This window comes from Lampris incognitus, chromosome 2 (genome assembly GCF_029633865.1).
Source record: "Lampris incognitus isolate fLamInc1 chromosome 2, fLamInc1.hap2, whole genome shotgun sequence".
In the NCBI taxonomy this organism is placed as follows: Eukaryota; Metazoa; Chordata; class Actinopteri; order Lampriformes; family Lampridae; genus Lampris; species Lampris incognitus.
The window spans coordinates 624,301-647,731 of NC_079212.1; the positions used below are offsets into that span (position 1 = coordinate 624,301).

The 23,431-nt window shown below is 45.4% G+C and overlaps 1 protein-coding gene across 1 annotated transcript in view; it reads right to left on the reverse strand.

The window, feature by feature from the left end:
* LOC130107683 (plexin A3) overlaps positions 1-23,431 on the reverse strand; it is a 107,913-nt gene that overhangs the window by 14,311 nt on the left and 70,171 nt on the right. Inside the window, exons 8-12 of the mRNA XM_056274398.1 lie at positions 20,451-20,606; positions 12,686-12,786; positions 11,969-12,035; positions 8,759-8,905; positions 1,093-1,252 (exon numbers count right to left, since the gene is read on the reverse strand). Coding sequence (XP_056130373.1) covers positions 1,093-1,252; positions 8,759-8,905; positions 11,969-12,035; positions 12,686-12,786; positions 20,451-20,606 — 631 coding nt within the window. The remainder of the gene's footprint in view (positions 1-1,092; positions 1,253-8,758; positions 8,906-11,968; positions 12,036-12,685; positions 12,787-20,450; positions 20,607-23,431) is intronic.

Below are 23,431 nucleotides of genomic sequence, written 5' to 3' on the forward strand. Positions count from 1 at the left end.
GGGTCAGACCAGACGGGCGTGAACTTTTTCAGCAGTTTGAGCTCCAGCAGCTCTTCTGTGGGGTCAGACCAGATGGGCGTGAACTTTTTCAGCAGTTTGAGCTCCAGCAGCTCTTCTGTGAGGTCAGACCAGATGGGCGTGAACTTTTTCAGCAGTTTGAGCTCCAGCAGCTCTTCTGTGGGGTCAGACCAGATGGGCGTGAACTTTTTCAGCAGTTTGAGCTCCAGCAGCTCTTCTGTGGGGTCAGACCAGATGGGCGTGAACTTTTTCAGCAGTTTGAGCTCCAGCAGCTCTTCTGTGAGGTCAGACCAGATGGGCGTGAACTTTTTCAGCAGTTTGAGCTCCAGCAGCTCTTCTGTGGGGTCAGACCAGATGGGCGTGAACTTTTTCAGCAGTTTGAGCTCCAGCAGCTCTTCTGTGGGGTCAGACCAGATGGGCGTGAACTTTTTCAGCAGTTTGAGCTCCAGCAGCTCTTCTGTGAGGTCAGACCAGATGGGCGTGAACTTTTTCAGCAGTTTGAGCTCCAGCAGCTCTTCTGTGGGGTCAGACCAGATGGGCGTGAACTTTTTCAGCAGTTTGAGCTCCAGCAGCTCTTCTGTGGGGTCAGACCAGATGGGCATGCATGTGCATCAGTGAGCACCATTTGTTTTTCATTGGACCACTTGTGGTAGGTACTGACCACTGCTTACTGGGAATACCCCACAAGACCTGCATTGTGGAGATGCTCTGACCAGTCGTCTCGCCATCAGTTTGGCCCTTGTCCAAGTCCCTCAGACCATTACGTGTCCATATTTATCCTGCTTCAACACATCAACTCCAAGAACTGACTGTTCTCTTGCTGCCTGATATGTTCCATCCCATGACAGGTTCCACCCCTTGACAGGTGCCACCCTGTGACAGGTGCCATGGTAACCAGATAATCAGTGTTATTCACTTACCTGTCAGGGGTTTTAATGTTTTGGCTGCTGGGTTAATGTGTGTGTGTGTGTGTGTGTGTGTGTGTGTGTGTGTGTGTGTGTGTGTGTGTGTGTGTGTGTGTGTGTGTGTGTGTGTGTGTGTGTGTGTGTGTGTGTGTGTGTGTGTGTGTGTTACCCAGGTCCATGTCATCAGCCTGTGGTCTCTGTGAAAAGGGGATTCCTTTATAAACGGCGTCCAGCAGTTTGTCTTTGACCTGCGTCACCGTGTCACAGTTCAGAACCTTCACCGGTACCTCAGTACCCGCCTCGCCATCAGGAGGAATACACATCAGAGTCTGAGAGAGAGAGGCGGGGGAGTGAGAGAGAGAGAGAGAGAGAGAGAGAGAGAGAGAGAGAGAGAGAGAGAGAGAGAGAGAGAGAGAGAGAGAGAGAGAGAGAGAGAGAGGGGAGAGAGAGAGGGAGAGAGAGAGGGAGAAAGAGAGAGTTTTCAGTATTACTAAAAAAAGAGGGACCAAGAAGCTCCCAGTGGTCGTCAGTATGGAGCTGCCAAAGAGATGACCTACATACTGACTGACCCTACTTATTGACTGACCCTACATGCTGACTGACCCTACATACTGACTGACCCTACATGCTGACTGACTTACCCTACATGCTGACTGACCCTACATGCTGACTGACTGACCCTACATACTGACTGACTGACCCTACATGCTGACTGACCCTACATGCTAACTGACCCTACATACTGACTGACTGACCATACATACTGACTGACCCTACATACTGACTGACGCTACATGCTGACTGTTCCTCAGGGAGTTATTATATCCACCATCTCAATCAATCGACTAATAATATTGTCATTGATTAGTCATAGAGGCCCAACATCCACATGTCTGAAGACTACTGACCCATAGCACTCACCTCCATTGCCATGAAGTGCTTTGAGAGACTGGTTCTGGCTCATATCAAAAACATTATCTCCCCCACATTCGACCCACATCAGTTCGCCTACCGTCCCAAAAGGTCTACTGAGGATGCCTTTGCCACTGCCCTGCACTTTGCTCTGACCCACCTTGAACTTACAACACATACATCTGGATGCTGTTTATAGATTACAGCTCTGCCTTCAACACCATCATCCCCGCCAAACTAACCCCCAAACTCCTCTCCCTTGGCCTCAACCCCTCCCTCTGTAACTGGATCCCGGACTTCCTGACCAACAGACCTCAATCTGTTAGGTTAGGTGACCACTCCTCCTCCACCCTGACCCTCAGCACAGGTGCCCCTCAAGGCTGTGTTCTGAGCCCCCTCCTTTTCTCCCTCTTTACCCACAACTGCCTGCCAACTCACCCTTCAAATGTTATAGTTAAGTTTGCAGATGACACCACAGTCATTGGCCGTATGACCAACAATGACGAGGCGGCCTACAGGGACGAGATTCAGCACCTCACATCATGGTGTACTACCAACAATCTTGTCCTTAATGTGCAGAAGACGAAGGAGCTGATTGTGGACTTCAGGAGGTCTAGAAGCTGCAGCCACTCCCCCATACACATCAATGGGGTGGAAGTGGAGCGTGTTTCCAGCTTTAAATTCCTTGGAGTCCACATCAGCGAGGAACTTTCGTGAACATTAAACACCCAGGCCCTTGTGAAAAAGGCCCAACAACGGCTGCATTTCCTGAGGAGGCTGAGGAGCGCCCGTCTACCCCCCAAAATTCTCACGAACTTCTACCACTGCACCATAGAGAGCATCCTGACCATCTGCATCTCAGTGTGGTACGGCAACTGCACCTCAGTAGACCAGAAAGCTCTGCAGCGGGTCGTCAAGGCGGCCCAGCATATCACCGGTACCCAGCTCCCAGCCATAAAAGACATTTATCACAAACGCTGCCTTCGAGGGGGTCTGAGCATCAGCAGAGATCCCACCCACCCCAACCATGGACTGTTCTCCCCCCTGCACTCTGGGAGGCGCTACAGGAGCCTCAGAGCCCGCACTACCATCTCAAAAACAGCTCCTTTCCACAAGCTGTTGCCCACCTGAACCTGGCTACCCACTGTATGTCGGTAGATATTTTAAAATATTTTGTACTCTTGCCCTTTTTTAACTTATTTTAGCTTTTGGTCTTCATGTGTGTATATCTTATACTGCGTTTGCTGTGTTTGTCTGTGTCTGTCTTGCACTGTTTGGTGAAGCCACAGCCCTCTTTTCATTTTTAACATGTGCCTGCACATGTTTGTATTCTGTAGGTGAGGGATAATTCATGGTGCCCATCTGCTCTATAGAGAACACCAGCAGGTCATACTCCACACTATGTATTCTGTAGGTGAGGGATAATTCATGGTGCACATCTGCTCTATAGAGAACACCAGCAGGTCATACTCCACACTATGTATTCTGTAGGTGAGGGATAATTCATGGTGCCCATCTGCTCTATAGAGAACACCAGCAGGTCATACTCCACACTATGTATTCTGTAGGTGAGGGATAATTCATGGTGCACATCTGCTCTATAGAGAACACCAGCAGGTCATACTCCACACTATGTATTCTGTAGGTGAGGGATAATTCATGGTGCCCATCTGCTCTATAGAGAACACCAGCAGGTCATACTCCACACTATGTATTCTGTAGGTGAGGGATAATTCATGGTGCACATCTGCTCTATAGAGAACACCAGCAGGTCATACTCCACACTATGTATTCTGTAGGTGAGGGATAATTCATGGTGCAGATCGTACTCCGCACTTTGTATTCTGTAGGTGAGAGATAATTCATGGTGCACATCTGCTCTATAGAGAAAACCAGCAGATCGTACTCCACACTGTATTATCATGGTGCACATCTGCTCTATAGAGAACACCAGCAGATCGTACTCCACACTATGTATTCTGTAGGTGAGAGATAATTCATGGTGCACATCTGCTCTATAGAGAAAACCAGCAGATCATACTCCACACTGTATTATCATGGTGCATATCTGCTCTATAGAGAAAACCAGCAGATCGTACTCCACACTGTATTATCATGGTGCACATCTGCTCTATAGAGAACACCAGCAGGTCGTACTCCACACTATGTATTCTGTAGGTGAGAGATAATTCATGGTGCCCATCTGCTCTATAGAGAACACCAGCAGGTCATACTCCACACTTTATTCTGTAGGTGAGGGATAATTCATGGTGCACATCTGCTCTATAGAGAACACCAGCAGGTCATACTCCAAACTATGTATTCTGTAGGTGAGAGATAATTCATGGTGCACATCTGCTCTATAGAGAACACCAGCAGGTCATACTCCACAGTTTATTCTGTGGGTGAGGGATAATTCATGGTGCACATCTGCTCTATAGAGAACACAAGCAGGTCATACTCCACACTACGTATTCTGTAGGTGAGAGTAAATTCATGGTGCAGTAAATGCATGGTGCAGATCCCCGCCGGTTCTGCGGGGGTAGCAACGGGAGCAACCGCACCGGGCCCAGGTCTTGAGGGGGGCCCAGAAAAAAAAAAACATTTCTGCGCTGATTCTGCTGTAAGTGCAGGGATTGTTAATTGTGTGTCTCAGCAGTGCAAAGAGGCCCTGTATGTTGCTCCTCCTGGCAGTTTCCCTGTTGGCTGATAACCATTTATTCTCAAAACTGTATCAAAAGTTGTGTCGTCCTCCCCCTCCCCCATGAGTTAGTATAGCCTATGGTGAAGACGTGAAATTCGGTTCTACTAACCAAAAAAATGTCTGGAAACAAATCTAGTTGTAAGAAAAGAAAATGACAGAACGTAAGGTAGAAAATACAAAAACAGAGGCAGAAAAGGCAAAGAAGGTATACGGTGCTTGGCTTAACGTTCGGGCAGCAGAACACTTGGAGGATACTGTGGATAGTAGTGAAGTTAGCACATCCACCATGTGTGCTAGCTCAGCAGCAGAGGATACCGGAGCGGACAGCGACCGTGGCGCTCGTGCTAGCACCTCCATCGCTATCGAGAATGCAAACGACCACCGAGAATCTGTCGAGGAAGGGGGAAGTCACGAAAGTGATGGGGAGCGTGAGTTGGACTTATGTGATCCTGCACAGTGGCCAGAAAGAATGCATGATGATGACATCAGAACGGACATAGTCAGAAATAAACCACTGCAGGTGACCGATTTTGATTTCCCTAAAACGGATGGCCGTCTCTTCACACCAGCTAATTACACCAGGACAGTCGGTGCCCTAAAAGTACCTCGGCCATGGTTAGTCTACTCAAACTCTGCCAATGCCGTCTTCTGTTTCTGTTGTAAGTTGTTTGGAACTGACAAAGCAATCTTCACTACTGGGTTTTCAAACTGGGTCAAGTTATCAACGAGACTGACTGAACACGAGAATTATCGTTCTCATCTTGAGAATTTTTCAAAGTGGAAAACTCTGGAATTCACTTTGGCTACTGGTACAACGATGGACAGCCACCAGCAAGCAGAGCTTCTCAGTGAGAGACAACGGTGGCATGAAGTGCTTAGCAGAATTTTGGATTGCATCATGTTTCTTGCATTACAAAACCTTGCATTTAGAGGAAGTGTCGATCGCCTTTACCAAGAAACAACAGCAATTTTCTTAAGCTTGTGGAATTTTTGGCCAAATAGGATGCGCCATTAGCACGACATCTAAATCATTCCAAGAGTACCCACTACCTCAGCAAAAACATTAAAAATTAGTCCATTGGACTCCTACCTGAGGCAGTGTTGGAAAAAATGGTGAGAAGGTCAAAACAGCTGGATAGTACAGCACCATGATGGACTGCACACCAGATGTGTCGCACAAAGAACAGCTCTCTCTCGTTTTGCGATATGTTACAACAGACCAGAAGGTAGAGGTGCATGAGAGCTTTTTTGAAATCATTGCTGTGAAAAGCACAATGGGCGAAGCACTTGCAGATACACTGCTGGAAAGGCTGGCTAAATATGGCATTAACATTGATGATTGCAGGGGACAATGTTTCGATAACGGTGCCAACATGAGGGGTGTGCACAGGGGAGTACAAGCAAGGGTGAAGCAGGTTAACAAGCGGGCTTTCTTTGTGCCCTGTTGCCCTCACAACTTGAATCTGGCCATTGAACATGCAGCCGAGTCCTCGAACGTGGCCAAGAATTTTTTTGGAGTGCTAAATCGGCTATACAAATTATTCGTAAAATCAACGAAATGTTGGGGGATTCTTGAAAAACCTGTACGCATCACACTGAAACCTCTCTCAGAGACCAGACGGAGTGCTCGCGCTGACGCGACAAGAACGGTAATTGAGCAGCTACCCCGGGTCATAGATGCACTCATAGCCATCAGTGAAGATAGCACCTATGATTCCGAGACCACCTCTAAAGTCACAAGTCTCGTACAGGCAACTGAAACATTTGACTTTTTGGTCAGCTTAGTTGTTTGGCACAAAGTGCTGAATACAGTCAATCAGGCCAGTGTCGTCCTGCAGTCACGACATTTGAGCATCGGTGATGCAGTAAGAGTTGTCACAGCTGGAAAAGAAGAGATGGAACAATGTCGACTGAACGGTTTCCAAGATGCTGTAGAAAAAGCGAAAGAACTTGCAGAGAATATTGACGTTCCACCGGCTTTCCCTGAACATCGTACGCGACGCCGAACACGACTTCCCGGTGAAATGTCAGTCGATGAGCCTTTGACAGGGGAGGACAAGTTTAGAGTGAGCTTTTTCACCCGCTTGATCGGCACAGTGATAACTGAGACAGAAGAGCGTTTTCATAATTGAGTCAGTGCAATTGTCTTTTCCACGTTTTGGAGGACATTAAAAATGTTAGCCTGATTGAAAACCCCAGAGAGGCCTGTGAAGAGCTCGCGGAGTTTGTGGGGGGGGATTGATGGTGGAGAACTGGACAGTGAATTTGGATTTTTGTCAAGTCTGCTCCCAGCTGATGTAAAAAAAACCTTTGAAGTGCTGGATGTTTTAGTTGAGAGAGACATGAAAACGGCATTTCTCAACACTACTACGGTGTATGCGTGTTGGTGGTTGTCACGGTCGTGCATGTCTGTGGTTTTTTTGTTTTTTTTTGGGGGGGGGGGCGCAGTGAGCGATGGTTGCTCCGCGACCCAGAATAGAATAGGACCGGCCCTGCTGCAGATCGTACTCCGCACTTTGTATTCTGTAGGTGAGGGATAATTCATGGTGCCCATCTGCTCTATAGAGAACACCAGCAGATTGTACTCCTCACTTTGTATTCTGTAGGTGAGGGATAATTCATGGTGCCCATTTGCTCTATAGAGAACACCAGCAGATCATACTCCACACTATGTATTCTGTAGGTGAGGGATAATTCATGGTGCATATTGCCTCTATAGAGAACACCAGCAGATCATACTCCACACTATGTATTCTGTGGGTGAGGGATAATTCATGGTGCCCATCTGCTCTATAGAGAACACCAGCAGATTGTACTCCTCACTTTGTATTCTGTAGGTGAGGGATAATTCATGGTGCCCATTTGCTCTATAGAGAACACCAGCAGATCGTACTCCACACTATGTATTCTGTAGGTGAGGGAAAATTCATGGTGCATATTGCCTCTATAGAGAACACCAGCAGATCATACTCCACACTATGTATTCTGTGGGTGAGGGATAATTCATGGTGCCCATCTGCTCTATAGAGAACACCAGCAGATCGTACTCCACACTATGTATTCTGTAGGTGAGGGATAATTCATGGTGCATATTGCCTCTATAGAGAACACCAGCAGATCGTACTCCACACTATGTATTCTGTAGGTGAGGGATAATTCATGGTGCATATTGCCTCTATAGAGAACACCAGCAGATCGTACTCCACACTATGTATTCTGTAGGTGAGGGATAATTCATGGTGCATATCAGCAGATTCTTCTCTGTGGCATTCATTATTTTTCCATAGAAAACCAACTTGGAGTGGACTGTCAAGTTTTAACTCAAGAAAGGAGTCAAGAAATTATTAGAAAATAATCATTTAAAATTATTTGATGGACCCATAAGTTTCTTGACTTCTCTCTGAATATTGCTAACATTGGCCTGAAAAAGCTTCATGAAGTGTTTAATTTGGAAGGGAATAGGATCGACAATGAGGCCGCGGTCTGACAACAGTCTGGACAATGGCCTACTATTCAGAAATCATCACAATAGCCAGATAATAAAACGTGTCAGTACGTCATATTATCTGTTCTATAGAGGACATTAGTAGAGCATGTCTTGTCTTATCTGTTCTAGACATCATAATAATAACTAATAATAATAATGGGTAGATAGATGACCCTATAGATGACAGAAGACCATGTCCTCTGTTTCAGATCAAACAGAAGCTGGACTACAGAGTTCATGTCAGATCTAGCAAAAGCTGGACTACAGAGTTCATGTCAGATCAAGCAGAAGCTGGACTACAGAGTTCATGTCAGATCTAGCAAAAGCTGGACTACAGAGTTCATGTCAGATCAAGCAGAAGCTGGACTACAGAGTTCATGTCAGGTCTACAGAGTTCATGTCAGATCAAGCAGAAGCTGGACTACAGAGTTCATGTCAGATCTAGCAAAAGCTGGACTACAGAGTTCATGTCAGATCAAGCAGAAGCTGGACTACAGAGTTCATGTCAGGTCTACAGAGTTCATGTCAGATCTAGCCGAAGCTGGGTTCATGTTGGTCCATTGGTTTGTGAGGCAGTTGTATAAACCAGGTTGTCGTTCAATCCCATTCATTAGCTTGTCCTCAACACCTCAAAGTACTCTGATTAATGTATGTGGGATGTGTGTGACACATGCCAGATGTGTGTTTGTGTGTGTGTGTGTGTGTGTGTGTGTGTGTGTGTGTGTGTGTTACCAGCTGTTTGTAGTCTATTTGTTGCCTGATGAGTTTGTCTTCACTCAGGGAATAGCGTGCCTCTCCTGTGATGGCATCGATGGGCCCCTTCTCCATCTGCTGTTTTATAGCACAGTACAACATGAACAGAGGCTCACCTGCACACTCCTGGAGGGAGAGAGGCAGAGACAAAGAGAGAGAGAGAATTTTAATTTTAAAACAAGTCCTTATATATCAGAAAAAATTAACAAAAAAAGACTAGAAATCTTTCTAAACATATAAATAGTATTTGCTAAATTACAAACACTCAACATTCAATTCAATTCAATTCAATTAAATTCAATGTATTGTCATTAAAAACAATGTACACCACTAATAATAACCAGCCTCAGGACAGTGACGTCATTAGGCCATCTAACACCACTAATAATATCCAGCCTCAGGACAGTGACGTCATTAGACCTTCTAACACCACTAATAATAACCAGCCTCAGGACAGTGACGTCATTAGACCTTCTAACACCACTAATAATAACCAGCCTCAGGACAGTGACGTCATTAGACCTTCTAACACCACTAATAATAACCAGCCTCAGGACAGTGACGTCATTAGACCTTCTAACACCACTAATAATAACCAGCCTCAGGACAGTGACGTCATTAGACCTTCTAACACCACTAATAATAACCAGCCTCAGGACAGTGACGTCATTAGACCTTCTAACACCACTAATAATAACCAGCCTCAGGACAGTGACGTCATTAGACCTTCTAACACCACTAATAATAACCAGCCTCAGGACAGTGACGTCATTAGACCTTCTAACACCACTAATAATAACCAGCCTCAGGACAGTGACGTCATTAGACCTTCTACCACCACTAATAATAACCAGCCTCAGGAGAGTGACGTCATTAGACCTTCTAACACCACTAATAATATCCAGCCTCAGGACAGTGACGTCATTAGACCCTTCTAACACCACTAATAATATCCAGCCTCAGGACAGTGACGTCATTAGACCTTCTAACACCACTAATAATAACCAGCCTCAGGACAGTGATGTCATTAGGCCATCTAACACCACTAATAATATCCAGCCTCAGGACAGTGACGTCATTAGACCTTCTAACACCACTAATAATAACCAGCCTCAGGACAGTGACGTCATTAGACCTTCTAACACCACTAATAATAACCAGCCTCAGGACAGTGACGTCATTAGACCTTCTAACACCACTAATAATAACCAGCCTCAGGACAGTGACGTCATTAGACCTTCTAACACCACTAATAATAACCAGCCTCAGGACAGTGACGTCATTAGACCTTCTAACACCACTAATAATAACCAGCATCAGGACAGTGACGTCATTTGACCTTCTAACACCACTAATAATAACCAGCCTCAGGACAGTGACGTCATCAGAGCTTCTAACACCACTAATAATAACCAGCATCAGGACAGTGACGTCATTAGACCTTCTAACACCACTAATAATAACCAGCCTCAGGACAGTGACGTCATTAGACCTTCTAACACCACTAATAATAACCAGCCTGTGGACAGTGACGTCATTAGACCTTCTAACACCACTAATAATAACCAGCCTCAGGACAGTGACGTCATTAGACCTTCTAACACCACTAATAATAACCAGCATCAGGACAGTGACGTCATTAGACCTTCTAACACCACTAATAATATCCAGCCTCAGGACAGTGACGTCATTAGACCCTTCTAACACCACTAATAATAACCAGCCTCAGGACAGTGACGTCATTAGACCTTCTAACACCACTAATAATATCCAGCCTCAGGACAGTGACGTCATTAGACCCTTCTAACACCACTAATAATAACCAGCATCAGGACAGTGACGTCATTAGACCTTCTAACACCACTAATAATATCCAGCCTCAGGACAGTGACGTCATTAGACCCTTCTAACACCACTAATAATAACCAGCCTCAGGACAGTGACGTCATTAGACCTTCTAACACCACTAACAATATCCAGCCTCAGGACAGTGATGTCATTAGACCTTCTAACACCACTAATAATAACCAGCATCAGGACAGTGACATCATTAGACGCTTCTGACACCACTAATAATAACCAGCCTCAGGACAGTGATGTCATTAGACGCTTCTGACACCACTAATAATAACCATTCTCAGGACAGTGATGTCATTAGACCCTTCTGACACCACTAATAATAACCAGCATCAGGACAGTGATGTCATTAGACCCTTCTAACACCACTTATAATAACAAGCCTCAGGATAGTGATGTTATCCCTCAACTAATTCCACCCAGCCAGCTGTCAATCAACAAAAACAAAATGATGAAGTGTGTTGGACTGAAACAACAAAAACCCAAAGTATACTTCAGGGCTGTGTGGCTCTAAACAGACAATACACCACAGCAGAACATGTGACCACGTGAATCAGAACATGTGACCACATGACTGATAACACATCGAGAAAAACCTTGACAATGTCCACACTCAGTGAGCACAGCCTGGCTATGGAGAAAGACCCACACACACAAACCTGCTGCCTAGAGAGGACAGACAGGCTGTGTGTCACTGTGGTCAAGCAGTGGTGGAGACACAGCTCCACTTCTTGACCACATGTGACAAGTACAAACAAAAAAAAAAAGAATACCACCCCAAATTCACAAAAATCACAAAAACACGAATACATGTTGACTCTGCCCAGGCAGCCCCCTAGTTAGTGAGGGACAATGAGGGACTAAAATCACTTCATTAATATATGTCTGTCTGTCTGTCTGTTTGTGTGTTGGTTTTTTTGTTATGACATTAAGTATTGTGTATCATATGTTATCAATGCTTTGGCAATATGAGAATGTTGTCATGCCAGTAAAGCACATTTGAACTGAATTTAATTGAGAGTCTAGTGACCAGGTTGCCCGAAGATATTAACATGTTCTCCCTGGTTGACCATCTGCAATGACAACCTCGTGTGTGTGTGTGTGCGCGCGCGCGTGTGTGTGTGTGTGTGTGTGTGTGCTGGAAATCAGCCAACTAGCATTGTTTAAGCGTCATCACACCAGATGCGCAAGACACAGAATCGGTAAGACACACCCGTGCACAGCAACAGACCTGGTGGAGGTGAGCGAATGACTGCTGCCTGTCAGACCACTGAACCCAGTGTGTGTGGATTTGTATCTTTCTGTGTGTATTTCTGACAGTGAGTGTTTTACCCTCAGAAATCGGTGTAGAAGGAAGGTGAACCAGTTCGTCAGCATCTTCTCAGCCACCGACTCTGTCCTGTACACACACACACACACACACACACACACACACACACACACTAACAGGTCAATGGTAAAGTGTACATCCTTTCTTAGTTGTTGTGGGGTCTGAAGTGAACTCTGAACCCCAGTAAAGAGATAAACATCCTACTCTCCAAGGTAAGAGACTGTCGGCAGTATTACAAGTTTTGAAATGTACATCTTGGTTTCCATAAAATACCAGCTAGAAAACCATCTTCGGTGTGTCTCATTAGAACCAGTAGGGGGACCACTGACTAGTTTTAGGGTCAGGTGTGTGCTGATCTAATGGATGGTTTCCTTACTAACAGTTTCAGGTAATACCAGTGCTCCAAGTCAGGAGTTGTGCATTAAGGGTCAGGGTTTAAGGTAAAGGGTCAGGGTTGAAGGTTGCAGGTTAAGGATGAAGGTTAAGGCCCTGATTTGAAGGTTCAAGTTCCAGGTTGAAGGTTAATGGTCAGGATGGAGGTTAAGGGTCATTATTAAAGTTAAAGGTCATGTTCGAAGGTTAAAGCTCAGGATTGAAAGTTAAGGGTCAGGATTGATGGTCAAGGGTTCAGGTTGAAGGCTAAAGGTCAGGGTTGAAGGTTTAGTGTCAGGGTTGAAGGTTAAAGGTCAGGGTTGAAGGTTAACGTTTAGGGTGCCAACCTTCTCAGCAGCAGTTTCGGATGGTTTCTGTTCTCCAGGTTCTTCTCAATTAGGTCAGCCAGCAGCTGTTTCAGCACCACCGTGGCGTACTCCATACGACCCTGAAACACAGCATGTTGTTAACTACAACCTCTCCACCAACTGCCCTGACCTGAACACACTCTGGTGCCTTCTTAAGACTGAAATCACAACCGTCAATTCCTGACTCACACTTCTCATTCATGCCAGTCCAAACTTCACCACTGCACTGCACTGCAGTATGCTGCAAACTGCAGTTTACTTACAGTTACATCTACCAGCAAACACCTTGTGACATCTAACATGGCTTCAGCAGGAGCTTCATCTTCTTACACATCACCAAATCCAAACGTTATAGAAAAATAAAGACCAGGATTCACATTCTTCAGGAGTAATATGTAAATCATATGAAAATAAATATCTTTTTTTAATTCTCCAAAATGGCTCGAACACACATTAAGTCGAGTCAGGTTGATCAGCTTAGGAGCCAGTCTTTGTTCCAGTCTCACAGGGTTGTAACATTCACACCAGGGATCGACCGATTATCAGTCTGGCCGATTATCGGTCTGGCCGATCATAGGTCTGGCCGATTATCGGCTTCGATAGTTGTCATTTTTCATATTATCATGATCAGCACATTTTTATGGGCCAGCCGATTTTTTTAATCACATATTGAAAACGTTTTTTTATTTCCTTACATACAGAAAAAAGGTTTTGAAACAATCACACGAAGAGCAGAGATGTGAAAAGACAACATAGGGGGAACATGTAGAAAAATGGTGAGCAATACTGGTCAGGGTGTGTGTTCAAAAGCATAACTACAGCATTCTCAGGAGTAAAATCTGTTAGACACGCCAGTGAATGCAGCAATCAAATGTCGCACAAAATTAGATTGTTTGATTGTTGTCAGATAGTGCCTTGAACATCACGCACTTCATTTTACCTTTTTCAATTATTTTCTATTTCATACATGTTCATTCATTTAAAGGCAGCCTTACGTTGGGGTTTGTGTTGCTGTAAATTTTTGCATATTTTTTACATTTACCTCAGCTGAATATTGGCCCCAAATATCGGCTATCGGTTTCCATAACATTCAAGCAATAACGACATTCTCTCAACTGCAGAACTTCCATCTGGTTCTGCTGAACTGCAGTGAAATAATATGCACTGCATAGGTGCACTTGTGCGAAGGAATACGGACATTCTGCGGTTGAGAAAGATGTCTGTGAAGGTTCTCATTCATGCAGGTTATGCTTATCCAACGGAGGTGAATCAAGTGCAACTGGACTTGGTATACAGTGCTGCTTGAAAGTATGTGGACCCTTTGAGCAGTTTAGATGTTTCTGTTGTTTTACCATGATTTTCTTATTCTATCATCACCAGTTTTTATGTATGAAATGTCAGATATATGTTTATCAGTTGCATGTACTTGTTTAGTGGGACTTGTTTAAGTAGCCCAAAAACTACATGAAACATGGAATTAGTGTATGTGCAAAAGTAAGTGAACCCCCAGCTGCATTGGTTAAGTCAAGCAGGTAACAGACTCGGGTGAAACACATTTGGGTGCTTAATTAATCATTTAAGCAGACCAATGAAATGAGACATCCTTGGGAAAGGGTTTGGCCTGCACTAATTAAAAGAGAGAGGAAACCAACCAAACCACTGTGGTCCCATACAAATCAACAATGCCGAGAGCAAAGGAGATATCCGAGGACACGTAGAAGAGGGTAGTGACAGCCCATCAGTCTGGGGAGGGATATAAGACCATCTCCAAGAGACTCCAGCTCCACCCATCCACTGTAAGACATATAATGTACAAATGGAGGGCCTTCAACATGACAGCAACTCTGCCTAGAAGTGGACGCCCATCAAAACTATCACCCAGAAGCACCAGAAAAATAATAAATCAGGTAAAGGCCAACCCACACATCACCTCTAGAGAGTTGCACACCTCTCTGGTAGCATCTGGGACAAATGTGCATGCGTCTACAATCAGACGGAAATTGAATAGCCATGACGTTCATGGGAGGGTTGCTAGAAGGAAGCCTCTGCTCTCAAAAAAGAACAAAGCTGCCCATTTCAACTTTGCCAGAGAGCACTTGGACAAACCAGAGGCCTTCTGGAAGTCCATTCTCTGGACAGACGAGTCCAAAATAGAATTATTTGGTCACAATCAAAACCAACATGTTTGGAGAAAAGCCAACACTGCATATGAAGAAAAGAACCTCCTCCCAACAGTGAAGCATGGTGGTGGAAATGTGAAGGTCTGGGGCTGCTTTTCTGCTTCTGGACCTGGACGACTCCATATTATCCAAGGAACCATGAATTCTCCGGCATATCAACAAATTCTTGACCAGAATCTCCTGCCATCAGTCAGGGAGTTGAAGCTGGGATGAAAACGGATTATGCAACAAGACAATGACCCAAAGCATTCCAGCAAAACTACAAAGGAATGGCTTCAGAGAAAGAGGATTCGTACTCTGGATAGGCCCAGTCAAAGTCCGGACCTTAATCCAATTGAAATGTTGTGGCGAGACCTGAAGAAGTTGGTACATACCAGATGTCCCTCCAACCTCTCTCAACTGGCTGAGTTCTGCAAGGAGGAGTGGGCAAAAAGCCCCATAAGCAGATGCGAGAGACTGGTTAGTGGTTACAGAAGACGTTTGGTTGAAGTAATGGCTGCAAAAGGAGGAGCCACAAGCTACTAATACAAGGGTTCACATACTTTTGCACATGTTAAATTTTCAGTTTTTGTGAAATAAACCACCTTTGTTGAATTAAATAATGAAAATATATCTCTTTTTGTGTGTGTGTCCATTATTTGGAAGGTGTGCTTTACAAATTGGGATTTGGATGTATGTGTAATAAGCTTATTTTAATGTTTTTTACAAAAACAGTGACCATGTCTGGAGGGTTCACAAACTTTCAAGCAGCACTGTATATTGAGAGACTGTAGTTCCACATGGCAAGGTGTTGTCCGTGTGCCATTCCTCAACTTCCATGTCGGCTACTGCTGCTGAATCTCCAAACTGGGAGCACAGACTCCCATCTACTGCAGGTACTACACGGACTACTGATAAGTACCTCATACAACAGACTCCCATCTACTGCAGGTACTACACGGACTACTGATAAGTACCTCATACAACAGACTCCCATCTACTGCAGGTACTACACGGACTACTGATAAGTACCTCATACAACAGACTCCCATCTACTGCAGGTACTACACGGACTACTGATAGGTACCTCATACAACAGACTCCCATCTACTGCAGGTACTACACGGACTATTGATAAGTACCTCATACAACAGACTCCCATCTACTGCAGGTACTACACGGACTACTGATAAGTACCTCATACAATAGACTCCCATCTACTGCATGTACTACACGGACTACTGATAAGTACCTCATACAACAGACTCCCATCTACTGCAGGTACTACACGGACTACTGATAAGTACCTCATACAACAGACTCCCATCTACTGCAGGTACTACACGGACTACTGATAAGTACCTCATACAACAGACTCCCATCTACTGCAGGTACTACACGGACTACTGATAAGTACCTCATACAACAGACTCCCATCTACTGCAGGTACTACACGGACTACTGATAAGTACCTCATACAATAGACTCCCATCTACTGCATGTACTACACGGACTACTGATAAGTACCTCATACAACAGACTCCCATCTACTGCAGGTACTACTAGGACTATTGATAAGTACCTCATGCAGCAGACTCCCATCTACTGCAGGTACTACATGGACTATTGATAAGTACCTCATACAACAGACTCCCATCTACTGCATGTACTACACGGACTATTGATAAGTACCTCATGCAACAGACTCCCATCTGTTGCAGGTTCAAGTGCTTTTATTTGTCACATGCACAGAAATACAAAGTAAAACATGCAGTGAAATGAAGAGGGGTACTCCGCCTGTCATTATGTGAAAAAAGACCTAGGCCTAGACAAAAGACGAAAGATCAGTGCATTTTTTCCTTTTTTTAAGTCAAAATAAACAACAATAATAATAATATTAATAATAATAATAAAATCCTATTTGTCTCAAGTATGTGAAAGGTCGTATATGTCGAGAGTTCTTATGGTCTGTGGATAGAAGCTTCTCTTTAGTATCTCTGTTTTGGCCCTAAGACTACAGAGGCGTCTACCAGACCCCAATAGCCTGAATAGTCCGTTGTTAGGGTGAGAAGAGACACTTATGATCTTCTTGGCTCTCGTCCTCACCCTTCTGGTGTAAGTGTCCTGCAGGATGGGGAGGGATGTTCTGGTGGTGCGTTCAGCTGAACATACCACTCTCTGCAGGTCAACTCAGTCACAGGCAGAAGTTTCCATACCAGGCGGTGATGCAACTTGTTAGGACGCTCTCCACAGCCAAGGAATAGAATGTCTTCAGGAAGGAGGGTGAGACCTTGAATTTCCTCAGCCTTCAGAGGAAGTAGAGCCCCTGGCTGGACTTCTTTAGAGTGTGCTGAGTGTGAAGAGTCCAGGTGAGGTCCTCAGCTATGTGTACGCCGAGGTATTTAAAGCTGGAGACCCTCTCCACAGGTTCCCTGTTGAGCTTTAGTGGGTTGTATCCTTTCCCCTGCTGTCTCCTGAAGTCCACCACCATTTCTTTGGTCTTGCTGATGTTCAGGGTCAGGTTGTTGAACTGGCACCACTGTGCCAGGTCATCTACCTGATTCAGATAGGCCTGTTCGTTGTTGTTGGAAATCAGACCTATTACCACTGTGTCGTCTGCAAATTTGATGATGGAGGTGGAACTGTCCATGGCTTTGCAGTCATGTGTGTAGATGTTGTACAGCAGAGGGCTCAGCACACAACCCTGAGGAGCACCTGTGTTGAGGATCAATGTTCCGGAAGTTAGGCCGCCCACCCTAACCACCTGGGGCCGGTCAGTGAGAAAGTTGTACACCCAATTGCACAACGGGGTGTTGATTCCTAGCGACCCCATCTTCATGACCAGATTGAGGGGGACTAGTATTAAACGCAGAACTGTAGTCAGTCAAATCAAATCAATTTTATTTGTATAGCCCAATATCACAAATTACAAATTTGCCTCAGTGGGCTTAACAGCAACACAACATCTTGTCCTTAGACCCTCTCATCAGATAAGGAAAAACTCCCTAAAAACCCCTTTAACAGTCAATGAACAGCATACGTACGTAGTTCCCTCTCCCCCCATCCAGGTGGGTTAAGGTGGTGTGCAAGAGGTTGGAGATGGCATCGTCTCCGCACCTGTTGCTTTTATAGTCATACTGGAGGGGGTTGAATGAGCTGGGCAGGGATGAGCAGATGAAGTCCTTCACCAACCTCTCAAAGCACTTCATCCCTACTGACGTCAGGGCCACTGGTCGGTAGCCATTCAGGCATGATGGACTGTTGTTCTTTGGCACAGGGACAATAATGGACCACTTGGAAGCATGAGGGAACGACGGCTTGGGCCAGGGATGTGTTAAAGATGTATGTAAACACTGGAGCTAGCTGGTTAGTGCAGGATTTTAAGACCCGGCCAGGGATTTCGTCAGGCCCTGCAGCTTTCTTGCCATTTACCCCCCTAAGGACCCTCCTCACATTGCTCTCAGTGATGGTGAGTGGGGGTTCCCCGCTGTCTACTGTGGCCATTTGGCTGTTGTTGGTGCCATTAGCCTCATAGCGTGCGTAAAACACATTCAGTTTGTCAGCTAGGGAGGGATCCACACTCATCGCCGAGCACGGCTTGTTTTTAAAATCTGTAATGACCCGTAGTCCATTCCACACGCGAGCGGAGTCCCCTTCATTAAAGTCGGTGACACACTGACTACTGATAAGTACGTCATATAAGTACCTCATGCAACCCCACTTCAAAAAAACCAAACGATCACTTTAAAGATAAGAGAAGGGAACATGATGACACTAATGTACATTTTTCCATTCAGTTCGGTCAAAGCCTGCTGGGAGCACTTTAACCAGTTTGTGTGGAGTTATTTTAATATTATAATTATTCAGTTTGATTAAAGTTTGCTTCCTGCTGTCCCTGTTGTTTAATTCACTTCCATTTTCAAGTTTTGGAAGTTATTTAGTTTTAATTAAAAAAGAATTCCACTCAGATTGCTATCTAGTGCAGTGTTTCTCAACCCAGTCCTCAAGGAACACCTATCCTGCAGATTTTCATTGTAACCCTGCATAGGTAGCCCTGCTTGTACTTACTCAACCAATCATCTCACAGCACTTAATTATGCAAGGTGTGCAACATCTGACAAAATTCATTGCTGATTGGTTGAATAACTACAAACAGGTACCTATTCAGGGTTGCAAAGAAAATATGCAGGATAGGGGTTCCTTGAACATCATGCACTTTATTTTTTCAAATATTTTCTGTTTTACATAAAATTCAATGCTCATTTAAAGGCAGCCTTGTGTTGGGGTTTGTGTTGCTGTAAATTTTGGCACATTTTTTACATTTACTGCAACTGAATATCGGCCCCAAATATTAGTTATTGGCCACCATAAATTACCGATAATCGATATCGGCCCTGAAAAATCATATCGGTTGACCCCTAATTCAGACACTGAGAACCAGATGGACAGAGTAAACCACAGTAGACGACAGACTCTACCCTGCAACCCTCCATCCAGACGAGGAAAACCAAAACAAGCAGGAGTCCTCTTCCAGGACAGACACACGTTACATAGGAACAGAGGAGTAAGTGTAGAAACAGAAGTAGGTTCAAACTCGGCAGACTGAGGTGATCATTCCAGGCGAACGGGTTTTCTTTGAAAAAAAAAGACTTCCGGTTTTTAAACTCTATATTGTGTCAAGATAAATACCCAGTTGAGATATTAATGCATTACATACTATGTTAGTATGTCTGTTATGAAACTGACACCAAAATTATCATTTTAACAACTTCAATGCTATTTTTCAAACAATTTAAAATGGCCGCTGTCCAACGCCTGTAAATGCTGCAAGGCCTCAGTGGTAGTCATGGTGCGTCTGTAACCAGACATGGGGGACATAATCACACATGAAGTTTAGACTATGTGTCTGCACTGGAGGGTGCTGGTGTGTTTCTAGGACAGAGCAACGAACTTCATGAAGGAAATGACGCGACCGACACACGTCATGAATACTGACATGACGCGCACCATTACATGCAAATTACAAGCGGCCATTTTGACCGCTTATGGTCGTTTTAGGTAGATCTTAACATAACTTTTTTGTGTAATTGATCTAAAACTTATTTTAATGCAAATATATACAACTTCAGGAGCATTCAGGGAGCGGCAGGTCTGTATCTTTTTTTCCAAACAGTTATCAAACTTTGAAAATCCAAAGCGGTCATAATGACCGTCTTGGTCGTTCTGGTGTTAACCGTTTATGTGTGCTCACTAAGGATTGATAGCGATAGCACACAAAAAGGCTTTCAGAAGAAGTGTCAACGTAACACATTAACCACGTGACTTGTTTTCTGGGCACACGTGTCCCTGACTCCAGCATGCACGCTGCTTTGCTGACAACTACCTCCTCAGACCCCGTGCATGTTCCCAAACATGCACAGGGAACTCAACGCACAAAAAACATGTTTGGAAATGTTCGCTGATGTTTGCTAATTTGAACACAACTCAGATTTAGAAATCAAACAGTGACCTCAAACAACACAGAAGACAATAACATGAAATATAACATCTGTTTCCGACAGGCAGGCAGGCAGGCAGGCATGTACCTGTAGAGCGGCCATCAGGAGCGAGGCCACGTTGCCTCTGTCTCGCATAGAGAACGACCTCTGAGCCTCCAGCGTGTGAATGAAGGTCAGCAGAAACATCTTGTTGTTCAGCAGCTGACTGAAGAGACGCAACGCCTTCTCCACATTAGCCGGAGACTAGAGAGACAGACAGATAGAGGGACAGAGCAAGGCATGACTTAAAAGTTGACCTTGTCTCATCTCACTCATCGTCCTCACAGATGAAGCAGAAGAGTCCTGAGTGAACATCATGAACATGCAGCAGACACACAAAACCCCACAACTAACCAAACACAATGAAAACCAGCCAGTTATTGGCAAGCAGTAACTGAATGTTGAAACAAAGTATGAAATGTGTTGGTCCTAAACAAAGAAGAGACAGTTTGTTTCGACATCTTCAGATTAAATCATCATTATTTAATGAACCACATCTCATTCCACTGTTTTTCAAACACGTGGGCATATTGCTCCTATGACAGTTGTACCAATAAAGCACTTTCAATCAGGTTGAAAAGAATTGAGTAGAAAAGGAACAGAGAGACGGGGAGAGACAGAGAGGCAGACAGACAGACAGGGTTGCAATTTGAGTCTGACTTTATTTAATGTATATATAAATGAACTTGCTGTTCAGTTGGATCAGTGTGCTGCTCCTGGTCTCTCCTTCCTAGACAGGGAGGTGTCTCTGTTCTATGCTGATGACCTTGTTCTACTGTCTCCTACTGAACAAGGACTAAAGCAACAGCTCAACTTAGTACTGTAAGAACTGGGCCCTGGGCAGTACATATGAAGAAAACTAATATCATGATTTTTCAAAAGCACCCCAAATGTCAAGAGAAGATATACCAGTTTACCATAAATAACCCTATCATTGAGTATAGTATGAGTTATACCTACCTTGGTATAACCATAACCACATCAGGGAGTTTCAACACGGCAGTAAATGCACCAAAAGAAAATGCTCGAAGCGCTCTAAATGCAATTAAGAGAATGTTTTGTCATTTCCAAATTCCAGTTAAAATCCGGTTCAAAATATTTGGAGTTCTTCTGTATCTTATGCAACGGTCTAAGGACAGGATGTTGTATTGCTGTAAAGCCCTCTGAGGCAAATTTTTCATTTGTGATATTGGGCTATACAAATTCAAATTGATTTGACTTGACAGAGAGAGAGAGAGAGAGAGAGAGAGAGAGAGAGAGAGAGAGAGAGAGAGAGAGAGAGAGAGAGAGAGAGAGAGAGAGAGAGAGAGAGAGAGAGATTATCATGGGTTTGTGGTGGACACGTATTGGGGATAGAATTCACCCCAGGAACTAAGGGTTAAGTCAGGGTGGCCCTGGCAGGTTAACGCAGGGTTAAGTTATGGTTGTCCAGCCAGTTTTCTGGTTATTCTTGCCGCCTCCGCTCAGTCGAGCTGTGGTTTTGTCGTCTCTCTGATTTACCGTGGATTAAAGAAAGTTGCCTACACGGCTAAAGTGTGAACCTACGGTCTTCTCCGTTCCTTCGGCTCTACACTGGTGACCCCGACGTCGGTTTTCGGATAAGTTTTCTGAAACCACACACATTATGGCTACGAACGCCGTTGCAATGAAACTGCCGGAGTTTTGGGAGTCTTCCGCGGCTACGTGGTTCACACAGGCTGAGGCACAGTTCGCGCCGCTCAGAGACATAACAGCAGACGAGACCAGGTACTACTACGTAGTGGCAGCGCTGGGGGGCGCTACGGCTTCCAGGATAAGCGGTTTCATAACCAACCCACCGGCCGATGGTAGATACGCCGCACTTAAACATCTCCTCCTTGACACTTTTGAACTGTCAGCAACGGAGAGAGCACGTCGCCTCTTCGCAATTCATGGCTTGGGAGATGGCAAACCATCGGAGCTAATGAGCAGGATGTTAAACCTACTGGGTCAAGAAAAGCCATGTTTCCTGTTTATGGAGCTGTTTCTGCGCAACATGCCGCCCCACGTCCAGACTGCGCTCGCTAACTCCACCATCACTGATCCCCGTGAGCTGGCAAAGGAGGCTGATCAATTCTTCGTCGCTACGCAACGTTCCTCCCATGCCGGGGTGCTGGCTCCTACCTTCACTGGCCCCCTGCCAACATCGCGGGCGTGGCCCGACGGTGGCACCACAGTGTCAGACCGCTACAAGCCCTCTGGACTCTGTATGTACCACGCTCGATTTGGTGCGAAAGCTAAACGGTGCCGTTCCCCCTGCAACTACAGGCCGACGGGAAACGAGAGGGCCAACACTCAGTAGTGGCCATGAGTGTTGGCGATACGAGCAGGCTACTCTTCATCCTCGACACCATCTCCGGTCGGCGATTTCTTTGTGACACGGGCGCACAGAGAAGCGTGCTCCCTGCTACTGACGTCGACATCATGGGCGGGGAGCGGGGCCCCCAGTTGGCGACGGCTGACGGCAGCCCTATCCACACCTACGGCGTGCGGTCTGTAGAACTGTGTTTTGGTGGACAACGTTTCACGTGGGAGTTCGTCATGGCCAATGTAACGCTTCCCCTCCTCGGAGCTGATTTTTTGTGTGCTTACGGTTTGCTAGTGAACATTCAGAACAGCCGTCTGGTCGACGCCTTAACCTTCTCCTCCTTCGCATGTACGCGGGGGGAAGCGGCCTACGCAGGTCTAGCCAACTCTCTCTCAGAAGCAGACAAGTTCAACCGCCTCCTCGCTGAGTTCCCTGACCTCACCCAGCCTACCTTCTCTGCACCCACCGCTAAGCATGGGGTGGAGCATCACATTGCTACGAAGGGGCCCCCGGTCTACGCCAGAGCCAGGCGTCTCGACCCCGCCAAACTCGCCATTGCCAAGTCTGAGTTCGAGCACCTGGAACGCATGGGGATCATCCGCCGCTCTGACAGCCCGTGGGCGTCCCCACTCCACATCGTCACTAAGCCTGATGGCGGTTGGCAAACGCGTCTTCTCAAAAGTCGACCTGGTCCGTGGTTATC